This window comes from Anolis carolinensis, chromosome 3, assembly GCF_035594765.1.
Source record: "Anolis carolinensis isolate JA03-04 chromosome 3, rAnoCar3.1.pri, whole genome shotgun sequence".
In the NCBI taxonomy this organism is placed as follows: Eukaryota; Metazoa; Chordata; class Lepidosauria; order Squamata; family Dactyloidae; genus Anolis; species Anolis carolinensis.
Genome location: NC_085843.1, coordinates 97,456,555 through 97,478,737, shown reverse-complemented (window position 1 = coordinate 97,478,737; position 22,183 = coordinate 97,456,555). Strand labels below are relative to the sequence as shown.

The 22,183-nt window shown below is 36.6% G+C and overlaps 1 protein-coding gene across 4 annotated transcripts in view; it reads right to left on the bottom strand.

Moving 5' to 3' along the window:
- Positions 1-22,183, bottom strand: part of sh3kbp1 (SH3 domain containing kinase binding protein 1) — a 241,000-nt gene that overhangs the window by 28,326 nt on the left and 190,491 nt on the right. For all 4 annotated transcript variants that reach the window (XR_010004972.1, XM_062977243.1, XM_062977245.1 and 1 more), the window contains 4 exons: positions 18,046-18,140; positions 5,422-5,523; positions 2,858-2,909; positions 292-372 (listed from right to left, as the gene is read on the bottom strand). Coding sequence is in view for 3 of the 4 variants with exons in the window: in XM_062977243.1 (XP_062833313.1) it covers positions 292-372; positions 2,858-2,909; positions 5,422-5,523; positions 18,046-18,140 (330 nt within the window). In the remaining variant the exon portion in view is untranslated. The remainder of the gene's footprint in view (positions 1-291; positions 373-2,857; positions 2,910-5,421; positions 5,524-18,045; positions 18,141-22,183) is intronic.

The following is a 22,183-nucleotide window of genomic DNA, read 5'->3' as shown; positions in this document are numbered from 1 at the left end:
CTCATCTTAGTCCATCACAGCAGCCAGGCCAGGAAAGAATGGGAAAGTAATTCCAGCTTCAGAGAGAGAAGTGCTGTCCTTCTCTAGACTCTTCTTTCACTTCACTATCAGCAGTAAAAACATGATTATCTCATGTCACGAAATAGATACGGCAGCATCTTTCTATTAACTTTTTGTTCTGGTTCTCTCAAACATAAAAAACAAGATATGTTTAGTAAATGTATTTGATCTCTTTCTAAAATTGTAATATAGATCCAAGTACACTTTTTCATTTGGAAGTACATTTCTTACCTTTCTCTTCTGTTCGATGAGGAAGACATTCTGGTCGCTCAGGAGGTACCTTTCTGATTTCATGCTTTCGATCTGTAGTAGCTGCCAAAATAGTAATATGATTGTTTAGAAGGGGAATAATTAGAAAAACTCGGGAAAAAAAACATGTGCAGTTTATTCATTTAATGGCTCCCCATTATATTGGACCAGTCAAAGGTGGTATATTTCTTTCTTTTTCCTGTTTGCACTGAATATTTAATATTTATGAATAAAACAAGAACAAAATTACAGCAAGGACTTGGATTTTGCTTATTGTTTGTTTCCCTGCCCTTCGTCAGCTAAGGTAGCAGACAAACACCACTGAAATATTTTGTGGCAAAATCTAACCAGCATGTTAAGGTATGAATTATAAATTTACATTTTATTAGTATTATATGTAATTTTGGTACCATGTATTTTAATATATGTATTCATGGCTTTATATGGGTGTTATACTCCACCTTGAGCCAAGAGGTAAGGTAAACAAATATAATGTTATGATCATGATCAATTATTATCATCATCATCCCCAAGACCATTCTTCTTTACAGACCAGTAGCAAGACTATAGTCTGAAACATCGACATCTGGACCTAGGCTACACTGACTCATATGCCCCACTTTCACTGATAAAGATATCAGCATTGAGATCTGCTGTTGCTCTACATGGGTCTCATTGCCGTGGTAATCATTTTGCATCTGGCTATGGGAATGTAGTCAGATATTTCTCCAACCCTGTCTGCTTACCTAGAAACATGGAACAGCCATGCAGGGTGGTTTCAAATGATTTTCATTAGTAAGAGGTATTTGATGCTGTGGAGGGAGGAATGTCAGCCTCCACAGCACCTGGAATAGGAACCTCATACATGTAAATGAAACTTACACTTATGTATGTCCCAAACAGAATTTTGCATCAACACACTATGAAATTCCTAGCTTGGTCAATATATGGACATGCAATTGCTTTGAAATCCATGAATGAGAAAAAAACCCAGGATATAAATATAACGAAGGGAGAAAATAATAAACAAAGATGAAAGAGTAGTGAGAGTGCTAACACAGAAAGGCTGTCTGTGAGTAATATACCCACTAAACTAAGGATTATGACTTTGTTTGACAAGTATGCCCAAAAAAACCATCAACAACCCTATGGCCAAAAATCTTCATCATGAAATAACTTTCCATTTATGGAAATACCCTATATACTCATGTATAAGTTAGCCTCATTTATAACTCAAGAGAACATTTTGGGGCCAAAATTCTGGATTTTAATATGACCCATGGATAAGTGGAGAGGGAAAAGCACCAGAGCCACTTCAGGGAGCCAGTTACTGTTGGCTATTGACATTTTTTTCCAGCCAGACATTCAAAAAGGTCAGAAGGGGTGCTGCGGCAGAGAGAGTAGAGAAGGTTGATGCTTCTTTTAGCTTCTCCCAGAACAGACAAAACTCTCGCCTTTCACCACTCTACTCAGTGATGGTTCCTTTTGTGATAAGAGCTTAGGTGCAGTACTTATATTGACCCATGGATAGTTAATTTGGTCATTTTTAGACCTATATATGAGGATATAAAGTAGGTACATTATGGCCTCCATATCCACAGGGGATTAATTTCTGAATTTATTATAGAAACAAGAAACCATGGATAATAGTGTTTATTCCAACACTAGTGCCAAATGTAACCATAAACTCATCTGGAGGACCAAGAATATTCTTAGAAAAGACATTTTTGTTGGATGCAGGTAGGTGAAACCACGGGTACCAGTTTTATGGGTACAGTGGGTTCTATTGTATTTCTGAAATCTCAATAAAACTAGACACTGCATTTCAAATCTTTCCGATTGATAGTCAATGACAGATAGTGTTAGTGTTTTCTGTTAACAGCCACTAGGTGGCAAAAGAAACTAGGTGGTATTTCTTCCACAGAATGATTTGGAGATATTGGTAACTAATTTACTCCATCGTAAAATTAAAGCAAGTTGGTGGTAAAAATGATAATACATTATTAAATGTTTGAAAATGCATTACAGTGAATAGATCTGTAACCCTTCATAAAGGACAATGTGGAATTTTTTTTTCAAAAAGTACCAAATTTAAAAAATTGAAGACTGAGTGATAGGTGGCAGATCGAAACTATCAAAATGTATCAAATCACTTTGGTAAAAGGTTTGGAAATTGCACTTTATAGCAAAAGAACGCATATTTCTCAGCACATTTTCCCATTCCTGTAAAATTTGTTCAGATGGATTTGGTACGCTTTGGAAACAAGCTTCACATTAGCTCCATGTTTGTATAATTTGGTAAAAGGGAACAAACTCACTGTTGAAATTTAACTGGACTATCACTTGACTAGTTCTGCCTGTCTTGAGTTTCTTGCTGTCATGAACAGCTTTGGATTACCAAGAGCAGAAAATACTTGCAATTTAACGATTTTTAAATGATATGATAGACACAGTGACACTGAGAGCTTCCATTAAGAGAGAGAAAAGTGGTTACACTCCTTGTAAAGGTGTATTTACTGATGTTTATTGTGTGACAGCAGTGCATTACCTGATCCTTGTTTAAAGGCAGAAGACGATGGAGGTGGTGGTTTCTTGGGTCTCTTCAACAACAAAAAAAGTGAACACAAAATTACTAATAAGGATCTGAATCAGACAGAAGGTTCATTTTGTTATTACAACTCAATGAGAAAATGAATTCTGTTCCTAAGTCCTTGGCACCTTGCTCCAAATCAGGAAATGAACACAACATATGGCTAACAACTGGGTTGCAATTCTGGAACCTGTATGCCAAACTATATTGATTAGTCTTAAATATGGCAGAAGACTATTTTTAGTAAAAATGCTCCCTTTTTAATTTTTTACATAGCACTAATCCCACCATAAAGCAGACTTTAAAGGTTTTTCACAGAAGAAATCTATTATATGCAATTATTTTCTCTCTCAGACCTATCCACTTCTAATCCAAAAAAGGTTGTTCTGCAAGGATTTTTAAACAAGTAAGATTACAAAACTTTCAGGTACAATTCCCTTGTTTCAAGAGCCAAGTGAGACCCATGGGAAAGACAGGTGCCTACAACTGACAAGTGACAGATGTTCTAAATGACTCAGCCTATGAATGCCAAATTTTAACAGCACACTATGTATTACTGTAAGAGATGACAAAGTGATGGCCATTTATTTTATTTATGAATTGTCCTTCAACCTGACAGAAAGCTCCCAAACTACTAAAGCCTTAATAGGTAAGTACCAGCATGTTCTCATTACAACAGTCTAAATGGGAGGTGTTTAAAGCATGGATGGTTATGGACAGATGTGTGTCCTCCAAAAAGTGGCACAAATGGCACACCAGGCAAGGCTGGACAAAGGCACTCTTGTTCATAATAGACACCAGACCTTCTGTGACCGATATGAACATTTCCAGAAGATGCAGACATTCTTGAATAGACTGTATATACTGGTATTGGTGTAAGCAGGTTTATATTTTAAGTATATCATGGGAATGTGCACTGGTGGAGTTTCTCAAGAATGTCTAAAATGACTGAGTGAGAAAGGAGAAGGAGATACAATTTGATGAGAAAGATCAACATAAACACTTTTTTTTCGTGTCAGGAGTGACTTGAGAAACTGCAAGTTGCTTCTGGTGTAAGACAATTGGCCATCAGCAAGGATGTTGTCCAGGGGATGTTCGGATGTTTTACCATCCTGGGGGAGGTTTTTCTCATGTCCCTGCATGGGAAGCTGGAGCTGACAGGCAGGAGCTCACCTCACTCCCTAAATTGGAACTGCCGACCTTTCGGTCAGCAGTCCTGCCAGCACAAGAGCTTAACGCATAATGCCACCAGGGGGTCCAACATAAACACTAATTAAATATGAGTATAAATAAAACAATAATGCAAGAAAAAGACAGTAGTTTCTTTGTTTTTTAAAGAAACCCTCTAGAGTCTATTCAATTAGAAGTGACAGCACCCGTCATCAGAATATGTGTTGCACTAGGACTGCTTGGAAATGTAGTCCAACAATATCTGGAGGGCTACATGATTTCCACATCTGAACTAGAGCACTACAGCTTAAGGATCTGATGTTGGGGGTGTGGAAGAACTGTATGCCAAGGACCAGTGCCCTATTTGGGTCTTTTTGGCTTTTTTTTGGAAATGTACTGCATACTGCTGGTCAATGCCCAACAGATTGGCACCAGTCCATGAGATAGCACTGTTCTAGACAACATTCTCCTGAAAGAAGCATTTTCACCTAAAAGGGAGTGAACTAAATGTTTCACAATGCCCAGACACATGATTATTTATACAAATTTTAACAAAGTAAGAAAAAAAGAAAAGATGATCTGTTGCATGTTTGAAAATGAAATGGTTTTTATTAAATTCAATTTTTAACTTCATGAAAGTTGATCCAACGAACATTGCAATCTCATTTAGAAATTCAGCTTTCTCTTGAAAAGAAGGGTGTTTCACTTTAAGACAGGATGCTGACATTTTGTATTTACTTTGATAACATTTCAAAAGATTGGAGTGGTGGTGGTGGAAGAATCTGAACAATAACGTAATAGGTCATTAACACCCTACAGGCATGTACACCTTCATTTATTTTTTCATTTGAACTCACTGCACTATATCACCACTCCTCAGAAACCTCAGTCCTGAGGGTTCATCCATTTTAATGAACTCTACCTTACTCTCAAAGTCAAATAAGATTGGAGGAGGTAAGAGAAGGAAACACAAGAAGTCAACTAGATTTTAAAAGGTTGATCAGAAGAGAAAGTGATAGCATCTGAAAAAATATTTTTGATGCCCTGTTGCTGTGTGACTTGTTGTTTTCTATCAATTTGAAACTAAAGCCATTAAATTTTTTTAGGAGGAAAAGCATGAACGAAACAAAGGAAACCAGACAGTTGTTTGTTGTATTTGTATTACGTTTGATCAACCTGAATGGGGACAGTCATTAGTTATTCAACTGGCATGTGATATAAAATAATTGAATAAGTTCCCAAGGAATGTCTTTTAAAAGAATTTTTTTTTTAAAAAAAAGAGCATCAGGTTTGCATTAAAAAGGTTTGCATTCAAGCGTTAAGCTTCATAGGGAAAGGTAAACTGGTCCTACCTCTTTTTCAAAATCAGAAAGTAGTAGTTTAACAAAGTTATCTGGAAACACTCCTTTTCTACCATTGAGCTCTCCTTCCCACCAGCCAGCATCAATGCACTCCTGTGACACATAAAGAAAAGAAGCAAACATAATGAACATATACTGCAAGACATACATTTTCTGCTGTGAACTCCAACCATAAAGACAGATCTGTGCAGGATACTTTATTACATTAACATCTATTTTCAAAACAGGACCAAAACGTACACTCTGATGTACATGTCTCAGATTCATTTCCAATAGTAAACTGGAATTGCAATCTAGATAAATTCAAACAGATAAGATAGTGATAAATGTGGCAATATGTATATAGGACACTTAGGGTGTGGTGTCTGCAGGTTTAAATGTGATCATTAGTCACAAACAGGTTGTGCTGAACCCATTCTGCAAATAGGATAGAGGTAAAATGAACACCACAAATTTGTGATATGCCAGAGCACTGTCATGCCGTTCCCTCCGGTCTCGTCACTTCTGTTTTGCTCATTTTCTTATTATCTGCAACCCCTATTAAGTTAGGCTGGGATGAGGTTGTGAAATGCAGTCTTCGGGGTATATGAACTCATCTGCATGTGCTACCCTCCAGAGAAACCATCTGTCACTTATTTCTTCAGTCATCCCCAAACTCACATCAAGTTAGGCTAGGCAAATAAGAAGGCAGAGGTGTGTCTGACAGAGAGAAGCAGGAATCCGCATCTATCCATCCATCTATGTAGCTATCTCATATTTACATACCTAAATCCATATTTGCAGTTTTGACTTTAGCAAATTTCATTATTTGTGGATTTGATTGCAAATAATCTCTCTATGAATTTCTGGGGCTTTATGGTGAATGTCATGGTGACTTTATAGTGAACGTCTTCCAGCCATTTAGGAGGACCTAGGGGACATCTCACCATGAATCTCTAGGTTGAACATACCATTGTACTGGAGGACCTAGAAATTCCTAGAGTAGTGTTCTCTCAGATATATAAATAATGCCATTTCTTTATTTGTGATTTTTGACTTTTTTGCTGATTTTTGATCTGGGTATAACTTTGGTTACAGCTACTGCCATTTTTATTTTAGAATGAACTAGCTGTACCTGGCCACGTGTTGCTGTGGCGTTATCTGATGGTGTTGGTGAGAACTTGTTGAGGTAGTGGTGGTATTGAATGTCTGTTGTATGGTTGTCTTTATGTTTAGTATGCATTTGGTTGTTTGTGTACTGTGAAAGTGGTGAGGGTAGAGGGGGTCTATGTCCCTGTGTAGTATTGTATGGTATTTATACATTGTCCATGTGTTGTGGATGCTTGGATTGTGTCCTGCTACATAGTAGAAAGGGTTGGGCTGGATGGCCCTTAGGGGTCTCTCCAAACCTTAGGATTGTATGATGTTGTTGTTGGATGGCCATCTGTCAGGAGTGGTTGGATTGTGTCCTCCTGCATGATATAAGGAAGTTGAACTGGATGATCCTTAGGGGTATCTGCTAACCTTAGGATTGTATCTTCTTCTTCTTCTTCTTCTTCTTCTTCTTCTTCTTCTTCTTATTATTATTATTATTATTATTATTATTATTATTATTATTACAGTAGAGTCTCACTTATCCAACATAAACAGGCCGGCAGAATGTTGGGTAAGTGAATATGTTGGATAATAAGGAGAGATTAAGAAAAAGCCTATTAAACATCAAATTAGGTTATGATTTTACAAATTAAGCACCAAAACATCATGTTATACAACAAATTTGACAGAAAAAGTAGTTCATTACACATTAATGCTATGTAGTAATAACTGTATTTACGAATTTAGCACCAAAATATCATGATATATTGAAAACATTGACTACAAAAATGCATTGGATAATCCAGAACGTTGGATAAGTGAGTGCTGGATAAATGAGACTCTACTGTATTATTATTGAAAAGGCTGGGTGGCCATCTGTTGGGCGTGCTTGGATTGTGTCCTCCATGGCAGAATTGGGTTGGACTGGATTACCACAGTAATTATTTCATATTACAGTAGAATCTCACTTATCCAACATTCGCTTATACAGTGTTCTGGATTATCCAACGCAGTCTGCCTTTTAGTAGTCAATGTTTTTGTAGTCAGTGTTTTAAATTCATTGTGATATTTTGGTGCTAAATTTGTAAATACAGTAATTACAACATAGCATTACTGAGCATTGAACTACTTTTTCTATCAAATTTGTTGTATAACTTGATGTTTGGTGCTTAATTTGTATAATCATTACCTAATTTGATTTTTAATCGGATTTTCCTGAATCCCTTCTTATTATCCAACTTATCCAATGTTCTGCCGGCCTGTTTATGTTGGATAAGTGAGACTCTACTGTATATTTAAAATTTTATATTATCTGCTTAGAACTGGATTATATGAGGCCCCTTCTACACAGCTGTATAAAATGCACACTGAAGTGAATTATTTGGCAGTGTGGACTCAAGATAATCCAGTTCAAAGCAGATAATATAAGATTATAAATGGGTAATATAGCTGTGTGGAAGGGCCTTGAGTCTACACTGCCATATAATCCAGTGAAAATCAGATAATCTGTATTTTATAAGCAGTGGGGAAGAGGCCTGAGGCCTAACTGTGCCTGCCCCTGGGCTGAGTAGGTTGCTAGGAGACCAAGTGGGCAGAGTTCTAACTGGCAGCAATTGGATAAAAAAAATTATTCCCTTCCCTCTAATTAGGACTTTATTTTTCTTTTCTTTTTGTTGTATAAACATAGAGGCATGGATGAGGGGTTGTGATGCCAAGTTTAGTGTTTCTGGGATGTGTAGTTTTGTTGTTTTGTCTTAGGCCGAAATTTTTTTATCCTTATATATAGATTGTAAGCTAACTTGAAATCACTGTATTGTTTTGTTAGTGGGCAACAAAGTATGTAGAAAACATTTAAAACAATCTATATGTAACTTCAGCAATACTTAAGTGAAGTTGTAGTAAGTATTTCCAATAAGAGAGACTCAACTTGTACTGTGGTCAGCATAGCAAACAACTATGATATGAAGTACTTGAAAGCCAATGTGATGCAGTGTTTTGACTATTGGACTGGGAGACAGGGAGGCCATGGAAACCTACTGAGTGACCTTGGGCAAGTCAGATTCTTTCAGCCTCAGAACTAAAAGGGAAAACCCACGCTGAAAAAATTCTGCCAAGAAAATACTGTGATTAGTTTGCCTTAAGGTTACTATAAATAAGAAACGACCTGAACACACACAATAACAGCAGTAACAGTAACAATGCAGTAGGAAAAAAAATCAATGTCTTGGATCATCTATAAGAGGACAGATTTTGTTTTTAAAAAATCAAGATATTTATAACTTTAACTGCCCAATGCTTCAAGAGTATCCTGTTATGAGGCAGCATGTCAAAAGTAACATGAGTATGCTCTGCATGTGTACTACAAAAGGGTGCTTAAGATCAGTGTTAGGAAAGTCCAGTAAGTCCAGAATGTGATGGAAAGATAGTTACCAGGGATGTCATGAACCAACTTCACACAACTACCTTCCTGACCCTGTCACCTTCATTTCTTTTTTTGTTTTCAGGTACTATTAAAGATTTGGTGATGTCCTTTAAAATTGTCTATTGCTCAGGACAAGGATTTTGGAAGATCCTCCTCTTCTATGAGACTGCTCACCTATTGTGATAATCAAAAGTATACTGTTGGGACTTCGAAGACAGGCTTTCTGGGGGCTCCACTTTCTGAACTTGAATGCTGTATGTCACAGTGATAATTTCATAAGAAGTAACAGCTTTTGATCTTCTTATAAGCAGGAAAAGGGTGAAGGAACAGGAGTCAGAGTGCTGAGGAAGTAAATGTAAGACATGGCTGCAGTGCTCACACGTGTAGCAGAAAACCCATTATGTTTTTGTTTTGTGTTTTGTAAACACTGGTAGAAAAATGTCAATTTCAGTAACCATTTCATAGTACAAACAGAATGTTATTCACTTTATTTTCTCAATATTGCTGATTCTACATTTATCTCCCACATGTGTCAAACAATATTACTCTCCTCTCTCCACCCTCTGGGAACAGTAATTTCCTTCGTTCAAATATTATTTTAATTGTGCAATCGTAGAGAGAGTATGGTTCAGTTCTTTGTATTTTCCTTTTACTCTGTCTATCAATCTTCCCCAATTCAGATCCCAATTCTTCTTGATCTGGTCTGTTGTATATTTGGCTCTCCTTTCATGGATGTAATCCTGAAGCATGAAATCCTCTGAATAATCAAACCATTGTTACACTTCCCATTTTCTGTGCTCTTTCCAACCCAATGCCACCATTACTTGGGTGGCAACCAGGGCCGTAGCCAATGAGGAGGATAAAGGGTTCAACCCACTCCCCAAAATGTGTCAGGTAAAAAAAAAAACCTGGTTTACTCATGAATTTGGTTAATCAGTTAAATTTCATGAGTAAACCAATTTTTTTAACTTGACACATTTCAGGGGGGGCGAGGGTTGAACCCTTAACACCCTCCCCCTCTGGCTATGGCCCTAGCGGCGACCGTCATATATTTTATAGTATCAGCCCTGTCTTTAATGTTGTCCTTCCTATACACTGTCTGGATAAAGAATTATTTTATGCTCAACTCCAATTTATGTCCTATTAATTCTTCCATCTCTTTCTTTACCTTATTATAACATTTTTGTACATATGCATATAGGACCCAATTTCTCTACATCTGTGCCAACATAACTTTGTGATTGATATAGTTATGTGAGCTAATTTAATTTGGGTTCTATACCATTTGGTCAATATTTTCTTTGTGTTTCTCTGGTTCTTATGTATTTAATTTGTTTGATTGAATTGTTCCACTGTTCAAAGCCTAACTCGTTACTGTTCAGGTCCTCTTTTCATATCTCAGCCAATGTTTGTTTCAATTTATATTGTTTTTGAACTAATTTCTTGTATATGAAACCCATCAGGCCTTTCTCCTTGTCTAATTTCCACTTTAAAAATTGAGCAAAATCTGTTTCTGGACCTTCCTTTTTCCTCTAATCCACAATCCTTTGTTTCAAATCATTCCATAGAAGCAAGGTACATTGACCACAATTATCCTCTTATCAGTTTCATTCTATTTTGTTTTAATTTTTTTATAACTGTGACAAATATTTGTTCCTTTTTATTGTCTAAGAACCCTATTGAGCGCATAGCTACTTTATTTAGTGGAAATTTACTTTGCCATTTTTTCCAACACTCAATGGATGAGATCATTGGGCCCGCTTAGTCTCTTTTAATATCTTATTGTTGACCCTCCCTTTTAAAAACAGACAGTGATCCCATCCTTTTATTGTTTTTTCCAATTCTGGCCCATCTTCTTGAATCATCAGTGTCTAATTATAACAGTCTTGTTAATTGGCATGCCTCAAATAAATCTTGTAAACTGAGTGCCCTTCTGGGGAGTAAAATATTAGCATGTATATCAAAGTCAGCGTATTGTGTTTCTGAGCAAAGCCAAAGATGTCATGATTAACCACTGAAAGCAGATTTATATTGCATTTCTTTTTTCAATTTGTTTTGAATAACATAATGAAAGTAAGTTTTCCTCATTGAATTATATTTGTTTTACACTAAAGCATTATGATGTAACATCATAACCAATATGGTTGGTTGGGCTGTCTTCAAATATTCTTTAAGAGAGAAAAAAACATAATATAAATAAATATAACAATAATACAGATATTGACTCACGTTTACTATCATAAAAGCCCAAAGTTGTCTTGCTGTGCAACAACAAATGGTGTTTTAATAAGTTTGACCTCGTCTGATATCTAATTATCCAATTTTCAATCTCTCAGGGGAAAAACACGTAAGTACAACACTTCTGTCTATGCACAGAAAATGCTTAAAAGGGACAGTTCTTTGCTCATTAAATCTCTTCACATTGACTAATTTGTAAAAAAAATGACCATCTATCTTTACAGAAACAGATCTTTAAAGCTTTTTCTGGGTGACTTGCATTTATAAATGACTTCTTTAAAATTCAAATGCACCAGTCATGAGTAAAATTATTTAGAAAACTGGGCATGGCCCCATGTAAGCCGCCCCGAGTCCCCGTTGGGGAGATGGTGGCGGGGTATAAATAAAGTTTTATTATATTATTATTATTATTTCTCCTTTTAATGATTCAGAGTAACAGCTAAATCCATTTCCGGTTATATGAGTAGACTGTAACTGTCACTTGGACACGGTTGTAGACCTTTAAAATATAAAAATTCTCTGGAATACAAGGCTTGAAGACAGCCATGGAAAAATATTTAATTTTGGGAGCAATAATATGCAGCCACCTTTTTACCTATGCTACAGAATTATTTGCTTCAAGAAATAAGTCAAAGCTTACATAGACATTTATTATGGTTATAGGAAACTCATCCTGTCTTTAACTAATTCAATTCTGGAGGTGGCATTTCATGGAGACCTCCCACTCCTTGTAATGACCATTTAGAGAGGAGAGAATGGTTAGCATTATGGCAGCGGGTTTCCTCTCTCTATTTTTTTAACAATTGAAAAGCAGATAGAGTACCATTAGTATAATTGCCGTGTGGGCAAACTACCATTACCATGTTTCCTTCTTAGACTGCTTTGGGAATGAGGCTAGCAGAGCTCTTGCTACTGGGTGAAAAGCTGGCAGCTCCTTTGTAGCAAAAATGAAAACATGAAAAAACAAAGAGTAGTGCTTAAAGTGATACCACCTTAAGAACATTGTTTTGGGGTTTCAGAACCATGCCTCTGAAGATCACCAATAAAATATTGAAATACCAATACATATGAATATGGGTGGAAAATTAGGGCAGCAGTTCTGTTGGCCTTTCTTTGTCTGTCTACCTCTCCGAAGGACTAGATAGCTATATCAGCAAAATAATCCAACTACAGTCTCTGAGAGATGCCATTTTACCACATTATTGCATATAACAGGACCTGAAAATCCATGGATTTTGATATGCACATGAATTTCTAGAACCAGTGGATACTAAGAGTTCACTGTACACAACCACTGAGATACAACCCTTTTTCCAGTGCGAGTAAGCCAAATTTTCAGGCTGCAGGAGCTCACTTCCATTCTCACATGTATACAGTTGGTCCACTGTACCTGCCGGGATTTGCTTGTTGGAAACAAAAAACAAACAAACCCCATATTATTTAATGGCAGTATATATCATTAAATAGGCCGTGATTGTCTGCCGTCAGAATAAGTTGTAAATCCAGAGCCTGAGGGCGTCCTGTATTTGGAGGCGTCACTTTAGTACAGCAGGAGATCTATACAGTGATACCTTGACTTAAAGAGTATAATTCATTCTGTGACTGAGCTCTTAACTCAAAATGCTCTGATTCAAAGTGAAAATTCTGCCTCTGACATTAGCTCCTAACTCAAAACACTGATCTTATGTCAAAGCAAAGTGATGGCTCTTAACTCAAAATGCTCTTAAGCTGGGATGCTTTTAAGTAGTGGTTCCATTGCATTTAAGCTTGGAGAATGTATGCCTCTTTTGTAGATAAGCCACAAAAGTGTGTTGCTAGTACTAGCTAGTGTTTAAAGTATAATTTTGACAAGCTGAAAGGAGGCTAACCTTTATCTTAGCCGGTCATTTAGAGGATAACACAATTAAATCGTGTCATTTACACTGATAAACCTCTCCCAGCTAGAATTCTCCATCTTCAAAATTCATTTTCTACACACTAATGAATTTAACATGAGGAAGTTCATTCTAAATGAATAAGTACTCAAAATAATGAAATACCACTCTGAGTGATTGAACTAAGCCTCCAATAAGATTACACGAGGTTACTCTGTCCACAGCTGGGCTAATTCGCCCTTTCCCGGTGACCCTTTGCAAGAGAGAACCCACAATTCAAGGGGTTGTTATGTGCTGAAAGGGAGGAAAAAGAGTATTGGTATGATATCCTGTCTGTCAGGCACTCTTTGGATGCAATTTCATTTAATTTCAACTATTAAGAGGACTATATTGTTAGAATGTGTCTATACAGGAAAATGTATCTAAGTAGAAGAAACCTAGATGTAATTAAAAACATATTTTTAGAAATAAGCTCATCATCCATGAATAACTTACCAACCTCTGATTTAATATTTAAAAAGCTAAGTCAAAGGGACTAAAATTAGAAAGGTCTGTGTTTAATTTTTCATTTAATTATGTACCAAAGTCTTTGTGAATGCAAATATTTTTTAGATAACATGACTATCAGCTGTGCTTTTTGTTCAGATCAGAAGCTTCCATGATGATAAAGTCGAATGTAAGATGAAAATATATTCACCATTCAATACAAGAATTTCCAGCAAAATTTTGCTTTTTTTAATGTATATGTAAAATCATAAATAAAATATTAAAAAAAAGAATTTCCAGCAAAATGAGTGATTTTTGGACAATACTGTATTATCTGTATAAATGTATGTAATACACTAATCAGAAAACAATTAATTATACCACATATGGGAATCACACTGCCCACAATTTGCATGTAGCCCCTGTAGCAACCCACCCCAAGCCCCATTTGTGTTCCTAATATGAAAACATCATGTTCCCCAAAGGCTCCAGGAGGTGAGATTTTCCACTCTAGCAGCAGGGAAACTGAGAGTTCTTTTTTTGAATCTGAAGAGCTTCTATGAGAGACGATGCTGAAACCAGTGTTGGATCCACGTGGTAGTGGAAAGTGCCCCTCTACTCTGAATGTATGTTGCTACAACCGCAATACTATCTTATAAATGTTTTCTGCCCCTGGTTTCTTCATTCTGTTGACCCTTACAAGGGAACATTGCTAACGCTATACTTTTTCTATACTTCAGAATGGCCTTTGATGAGACATGTGCATAAAAGTATTTTTTTTCTAGTGCTTTTTCAGTAAGAGAGATCAAGATTAACTATACTGCTGATGCAAAGGGGAAAAACAACTCTGCCACAAGAACTAAGCATCAGTTCTTAGTTGGGAATGTTGGTAAAACACAGAAAATAAAGCAGAAATGCATTTATGTGGTCAATGGGAAATATAAGTGCAGCCGAGTTACGAAACAGTGACTTGCTGTGTATGTTATTATTTCCACTGCTATTTATGTTTCATGGATATACAAACAGAGCAAAGTGAAGTTGTAATAAGGTTTCAGGAAATTGAGATGACAGAGTGAAACATAGCACTACAGAAAACAGGTTGGATGTAACTGCTTACAAATCTTCCTTCACATCTACTTTTGTAAACAGAAAACTATCATTACCAAGGTGAGGGAGTTTCTAGCTTTACCTTTTGCCGCTGGATTTCTCAGAGTTCTGAAGTGATGAATTAAAAGCAAGACTCATAACATTTTGATTTTCTTTAATAATGAGATAACTCTCATTACCAAAGGAAAATCAATACTACTTTTCAATGGTTTTAATGTTAATTATAGACCTCCTTAAACCAATCTGGCTGCTGGCTCATAAGGTGGAATGGAAGCTGCTGAACATTAAGATGGGCTGTGGCTACTTAGGGTTTGTGAATATTTAGTAGTTATGGATCTGTAACTCTAGGTTGCAAATCTGTAACTGCAATCCTGAATACCAGGCATTATTTTGGAAGGGGATTTGGGATGTCCAGGGACATTCCCCCTGCAGAGATCTCAACAAACTCAACATGCAGTCACAATTCACCTTTGTGCCAAATCAGCTAAAACCAATCTTTCACCATTCTTGCTGTGTTTCTTTTAAACAAATAGAAGCTATACAGGACATGCATAGTTTCTCTGAAAACAGCATGAAGCTACCTCAAAGCTCTAATAAAAAAGGGTATATACCTTGCTCTTGAATGTTGCTTCTACTCATATGTCATGGTCGACTCTAGTACCTTTGTTACAAATGCATTTTCAGTTCCAGTATGATTCTCAAATCACTATGTATTCACAGACTTGATGTCCATGGATTCACCGACCCATGGTCCAAAACATACCCTCTCTGGAAGTGTTTGTGGGCCTCTCTAGGCTGTCCAGTAAGATTCTATGGTAGAACCCAAAATATAGGGTTCACAATTATCCAGTTATCTATTATGTTTCAGTTATCTTTGTGTGTGTGTGTGTGTCTCAGAATATATCCCCCTGTGGCTTTGGGGCTGCACTGTTTTAGCTTTAAGTGAAGCCATATACAGTTTGGTTTGTTGGTTTTCTTAAACAAAGAAAAGATATATTTGTTTATTCTGTTGGGATTTGGATGAAGGTTGAAAGCTTGCTTTAGAAGGGCTTTTGGGCTGTACACAGACAATTTTTAAAAAAAGGTAAATAATGCATCAATAACATGTTATTTTACTTACAAAGGAGGAAGGGAGGAATTTAGTTAGTCTGTATCAGCCCAATTTACCACCATAGGCTACATAATCCAACCCACACCACTGTGTTGAACTTCAATTGGCTATTGTAAATTACTGTGAACATTTATTTAAATTTTATGTTACTATATAATTCTTGTTTGATTCTGACTATATTGGTTTAATTTAACAATGTTATGTTCAATTTACTGATATTAGGTTTAGTTTGATGTTAGGTTTTTAAGGCTGTTTTTATATGCGGAGTCTTGTTGGGATTTTATGCCAATATCTATCTGTTTTGTGGAGGCATTGAATGTATGCAGTTGTTTGTTGGAATCCGCCCTGAGTCCTTTTGGGGAGGTAGGGTGGAACAGAAATAAAGTTTTATTATTATATTGTATAATTTGATGGCCACTTTAAGACCAGCGAGTTTTTATTTTAGCATGATCTTTTATGGATATAAAACACATTTTTTGCAAATGCAGTACAGAATGATGTTAAAGATCCAGGTTATAAAGCATATTAATACAGTTGTAGAAATGGGATAGAATGTCAGAAATATTAAACATTAACTAGGTATTTTTATTACAAAAAGTAAGTCAAGCACTGAAAGCGTTAAATCAGGTAGTGTCGCCCTAAGGAGTATGTGAATGCCTCAGTATGAGGTAGGCCTCTGTGTCAGTCAGCCCCTGTGAGAGTAGGCCTCAATGTGAGTAGGCCTCAGTGTGAGAAGGCCTGGTGTGAGAAGCTTCAGTGAGAGAAGCTCCAGCGTGAAGGCTGTTGTGTGTAAAGCTATTGTGTGAAGCTCCTGTGTAAGTTCAGTTGTGAGAGGAGGCTCGGTGAGAGCAAAGCTGTTTATCTGCATGAGAAAGAAGCCCAGTGTGGAAGCAAAGAAGGAAGTATAAAGAACTTTATATGTTATGGAAACCTTGTTTTCATAAATAGTACAACCATATTATTTTCCTACAAAGAAAAGCCCCCAAAAGAAAAGAACATTGGTCTCTGTGTTTTTGTTCTTTTTATCACTTTTGGCTACTGGTGCTGGGTCATACTGTTGCTAATAAGTTACTCTGCTGTACATTTATGGAGGAGGCTTTTTGTTAATAAGATCACTTGCCCAACATAGAATGCATAGGATCCAGAAATATGTAAATCTGTTCCTTGTCCTAAATTTTTCAAAAGTCTGAGCAAGGTGATAAAGATCTTTAAGATCTTTACAGTGTCACTTAATGTTGATGTGTGAAGCAATAAATCTTCTCACTAAGTGACTACCATAAAGTGATTTGTCTTTGTTTATATTACTGCTAATGAATTGGGATTTGTGAATATAGTTCAGCTCTTTTTTCTGTTTTTCTTTATAATTATGTTGTTTAAGGACTATGGCCTGAAGATCCCTTACTGTATATCTAGGAAAGGTGGAATGTTCTATGATTGTTTTTTGGGTATTGACGTTTCTAATGCTAGATTTGGGTCCAGCAATCCTCCTGTGTAGAGCCTGTCCTTTCTGTCCAATATAAAGTGGCACTGCTGGCATAAGATGGCATATATTACAGTGGAAGAAGAGCAAATAAATGCACTTCTGATGCTGAGGGTAATGTCACTGGCTTCTATAATATTGCTTCCAGAATAGAACTGAAAACAGAGTTGGCATCTGGGTTTGTCTTTGTATTACCATTCATATTATGTATCCTATTAAAGTGAGTAGGTGGTTGATATCTGGAGGCTGGCTAGAGGCGAATAAAGACCTGTAAGAGATTAATGCAGCTATTTTTATGAAAGCTACTTTACTTGTTATTAATGAGTTATGAAAATCACTAGCAGTTTGCTTAAATGATTTCAGGTCAAATGAGTAATATGTTAACATTTCTCAGGAACATTTCATGCTGATATCTCTATTTGCAAGGAGCTCATATACAGGAATGTTACATTTTTTTTCCTCTTCCAAGCAGTTAGAAGTGGTACAATTGGCTCAACCACCTCATCCTGCAGAATAATATAGATCAGATTACATTTAAACTTCAAGTTCCGACCTTTATGTGTGAAGGAGAAAAGGCAATGAACAATAGAGCAATCAATTATGCAGAGGCAAAGCTGTGGCATTCAAAACAAAGAAAATGTACTTTCAACACAGCCAGTTATTGTGATATTTTTGTGATACTTCCTTCTTTTGAATAGTGAACAAGTTTACATCATGACCACACAGAGCACTCATTTTGATTGCTTTATTGTCAGTTATTAATGGCCTTTTTCCATATTAAAAAGCAAGGTTATTTTTTAAAATAGTAGAGTATTGCAGTTACCTTGTTGAGAAGAGTAACAATATCACCTTCTTTGATTGTCAGCTCATCTTCATTCTGAGCTTCATATGGGAATATAACTTTGCAATATTCCTTTACTGAAAGAAAAAAAGCTGTATTTTAATAAACTGGATTGTGAAACATTCACATTTTGTAAAATCGAACACGGTTCCTGGTGTTTATCTAAGCCAGTGGCTTTAGAAATTGTATGAATCATTAATAAGCTTTGCATAATAACCGATAGAGAAAAATAAGGATTTTTGCAGAAACAGTCATTTTTGTAAAATATTCTAGTCAGAAATATTCCATTAAACTATTTTAATTGGAAAGACTGTGCTCATTTCTCACTCACAGTAAGAGAGTGTGAAAGAATCCCTATCGGGAATAAAAAATCTTTCTGCTTTCAGCATGGCATTAGGTCATTATGGCAAATGAAAGCACACATAATCATTTCTAATTTAATAGATTTAAGCATATAAACACATTAATTCTAATAAACATTTCTATTATATTATAATAAGACTGTAGCATTAATTCATTCTTTGTATACCAAGGGAATATAGTTTAACCAAGTATTGAGACTTGGTTACATAGCAATATAGAAGATGGCTACAGTCAGCCCTCCACATATATGGATTCTGCATTTACAAATTCAACCATCCATGACTTGCAAATATTTTTTAAAAGCCTCAAAAGTAAAACTTGATTTTGCCATTTTATATAAGAATAATCATTTTCCTATGTCATTGTATATAATGTGACGGAATCTGGAACCAAATCCCAAGAGATATCAAGGGTGCACTATTTTGTTTTCCACCTCCCTGAACTAGCCAGGAGAATCTCGTACTAGAAGGAAGAATGTTTAAAAACAAAAGGGGCAATGGAACATGATGGAAGGAGATCAATGGGGCCCACTTTCCTGCCTTCAGTACCCCCCTCCCGCAAAGGCCACAAGAGGGCCCTTCCAGAAATGCCTAACTCCTGAAAGGAACCAGGATTTAAAATCCCAGTTTTTTAGGGGATTTAGGCCACACAGCGGGTCCAAATCCCAGAATTTGTGGGGGTGGGGTGACTAGATGCTCTCCTGAGTCAGCCCCACATCTCCCTAAACTTACCAGAGAGGCCTGCCTCCGTCTGCAGGCCCATCAAAGTAAGCTCCTGACACATCATTTTGATGCGACAATAGCTTACTCCAAGGGGCTTGCAGAGGGAGGCAGGACCTTTCTGGTAAATTTAGGGAGCAAAGGGGAGCTGGCATTGCCATTCTGGTTTGTCGGGCTCCTGGAACTCAAAAAACTGGGATGACAGTAGGAATTGACTCTTGGGATTGCGAAAGATGAGTCCTGAGACTACGAAACCTACAAAAATCTGGACCTTATTGAAATGTTTGGATCTTTGCAGATGTTTTTTTAAACCTGGAGTAAACTTGAAAATCCAGGTTTGCTCTGGGTTAATCTGGATTAACCTGTGGCATTATTTCAGACTAATCTGGAACCCATCATGGCATTTAGGTATGTCTGGAAGTGCCCAGGGTTTCCCAGCCCTTACCAAAGTTTTTAGGACAGGCAAGAATCTTTTCCTACTGGCTTCAGTATATATTTTAGTGGCCCCCAGGAGTTTATCTATTTTCATATTCCCAATTGCTCTCTAGAGCATGTTTCCCTAACTTTTCAGTCATGGAAACCTTAAGAAGATCTCTCCCCCCAGCAGAACCCTAATTCTGTCCCTGATTTTCCTGAGGAACTCTAACTCTGTCCCTAACCACTGTGGACCCACAAAGTTCTTCCTTCTTTCATCTACTCTTATTGCTTGGGTGTTTTGTATAATATAGTAGGTTTGGAAGTAAATACATTCAAATTTCATTTTTAAAGCAGGGAACATTAAGTTTTTAAAATTTCTTCATCCTCTTAACACAGGCTTTGAAGAAGTTTTTTAAAAGATTCTTTTGTGGAATCCATATGATGCTTTTGTGGATATCTAGCATTCCGCGGAACACAGTTTAGGACCTGCTGCTCTAATGTACTCCCACAATATTTGCTCCCTCTTCCATGGTCAAATGAAAAATTTACATAGTTTTTAATTACTGTATATACTCGAGTATAAGCCTAGTTTTTCAGCCCTTTTTTTAGGGCTGATAAAGCTCCCCTCGGCTTATACTCGAGTGAGGGTCCTGGCCGGCTTCTATTCAGGTCGGCTTATACTTGAGTATATAGGTATTCAGAGTTGGACAGTCTTATCTTATTAAAGTCTTCTTATCTTAAATTACAGTTTTACATAAATACTAGCTGTGCCCGGCCACGCGTTGCTGTGGCGAAGTCTGGTGGTATGGGAAATAAAGTATTGAGGAATTGGTGGTAGTTAAGGTAAAGGGTAAAGGTTTCCCCTGATGTTAAGTCCAGTCGTGTCCGACTCTGGGGGTTGGTGCTCATCTCCATTTCTAAACTAAAGAGCCGGCGTTGTCTGTAGACTCCTCAAAGGTCATGTGGGATGACTGCATGGAGCAGCGTTACCTTCCCGCCGGAGCAGTACCTATTGATGCACTCACATTTGCATGTTTTCGAACTTCTGGGTTGGCAGAAGCTGGGGCTAACAGTGGGGGCTCTCTTCGCTCCCCCAATTCAAACTTGCGGCCTTTCAGTCCAGAAGTTCAGCAGCTCAGTGCTTTAACACGCTGCGCCATCAGGGGATATTATTTCCTAAAGGTTGTGAATATACAATATTTCTGATTGGTTTTTTTTGTCTGTTGGAGGCAAGTATGAATGCTGCAATTAGGAAAAATGATTAGGATGTAATGGTCTTGCAGCTTTAAAGCCTGGCTGTTTCCTCCCCGAGTAAATTTTTTCTTGGGAGGTGTTAGCTGGCCCTGATTGTTTCCTGTCTGGAATTCCCTTGTTTTCAGAGTGTTCTTTACGATATTTTATGTGCTTCTACTGTCTGTAGCCCTGAGAAAACAGAGGATTTGCCAGACTTCGATGATGGGAATATTTTGTTGGGAGGTGTTAGCTGGCTCTGATTGTTTCCTGTGTGGAATTCCTCTGTTTTCAGAGTGTTTATTTAGTGTTCTGATTTTAGAGATTGTATTGTTCTGTTTTATTATACCACATTAATTTTTATATATTCTGATTTTAGTGTTTTTGAATACTTGGAACCAGATTGTATTCATTTTCACGGTTGACCGCAACACAATAATAATAATAATAATAATAATAATAATAATAATAATAATAGTAATGATAGTAATAATAATGACTTTGGTAATACACAGTGCTTCACTCCCTTCTCAGCTTCCTTTCTGGATGAATCCTTTCTTGGGAGGTGTTAGCTGGCCCTGAATTTTGTGGAATTTCCAATTTCCCTGCTTTCAGACTGTTGGTCTTTATTTACTGGTTTTAGAGATTATATTGTTCTGTATTATTCTATCCCAGTAATTATTTCATATTAAAGTAGAATCTCACTTATCCAACATTCGCTTATACAATGTTCTGGATTATCCAACGCAGTCTGCCTTTTCATAAGCAATGTTTTTGTAGTTAGTGTTTTAAATTCATTGTGATATTTTAGTGGTAACTTTGTAAATACAGTACAGCAGAGTCTCACTTATCCAACATAAATGGGCCGGCAGAATGTTGGATAAGCGAATATGTTGGATAATAAGGAGGCATTAAGGAAAAGCCTATTAAACATCAAATTAGGTTATGATTTTACAAATGAAGCACCAAAACATGTTATACAACAAATTTGACAGAAAAAGTAGTTCAGTACACAGTAATGTTATGTTGTAATTACTATATTTACGAATTTAGCACCAAAATATCACGATATATTGAAAACATTGACTACAAAAATGCGTTGGATAATCCAGAACATTGGATAAGCGAGTGTTGGATAAGTGAGACTCTACTGTAATTACAACATAGCATTACTGAGCATTGAACTACTTTTTCTGTCAAATTTGTTGTATAATATGATGTTTTGGTGCTTAATTTGTAAAAAAATAACTTAATTTGATGTTTAATCGGTTTTTCCTGAATCCCTTCTTATTATCCAACATATTCACTTATCCTGCCGGCGGGTTTATGTTGGGTAAGTGAGACTCTACTGCATATTGATAATCTTATATTATCTGCTTAGAACTGGATTA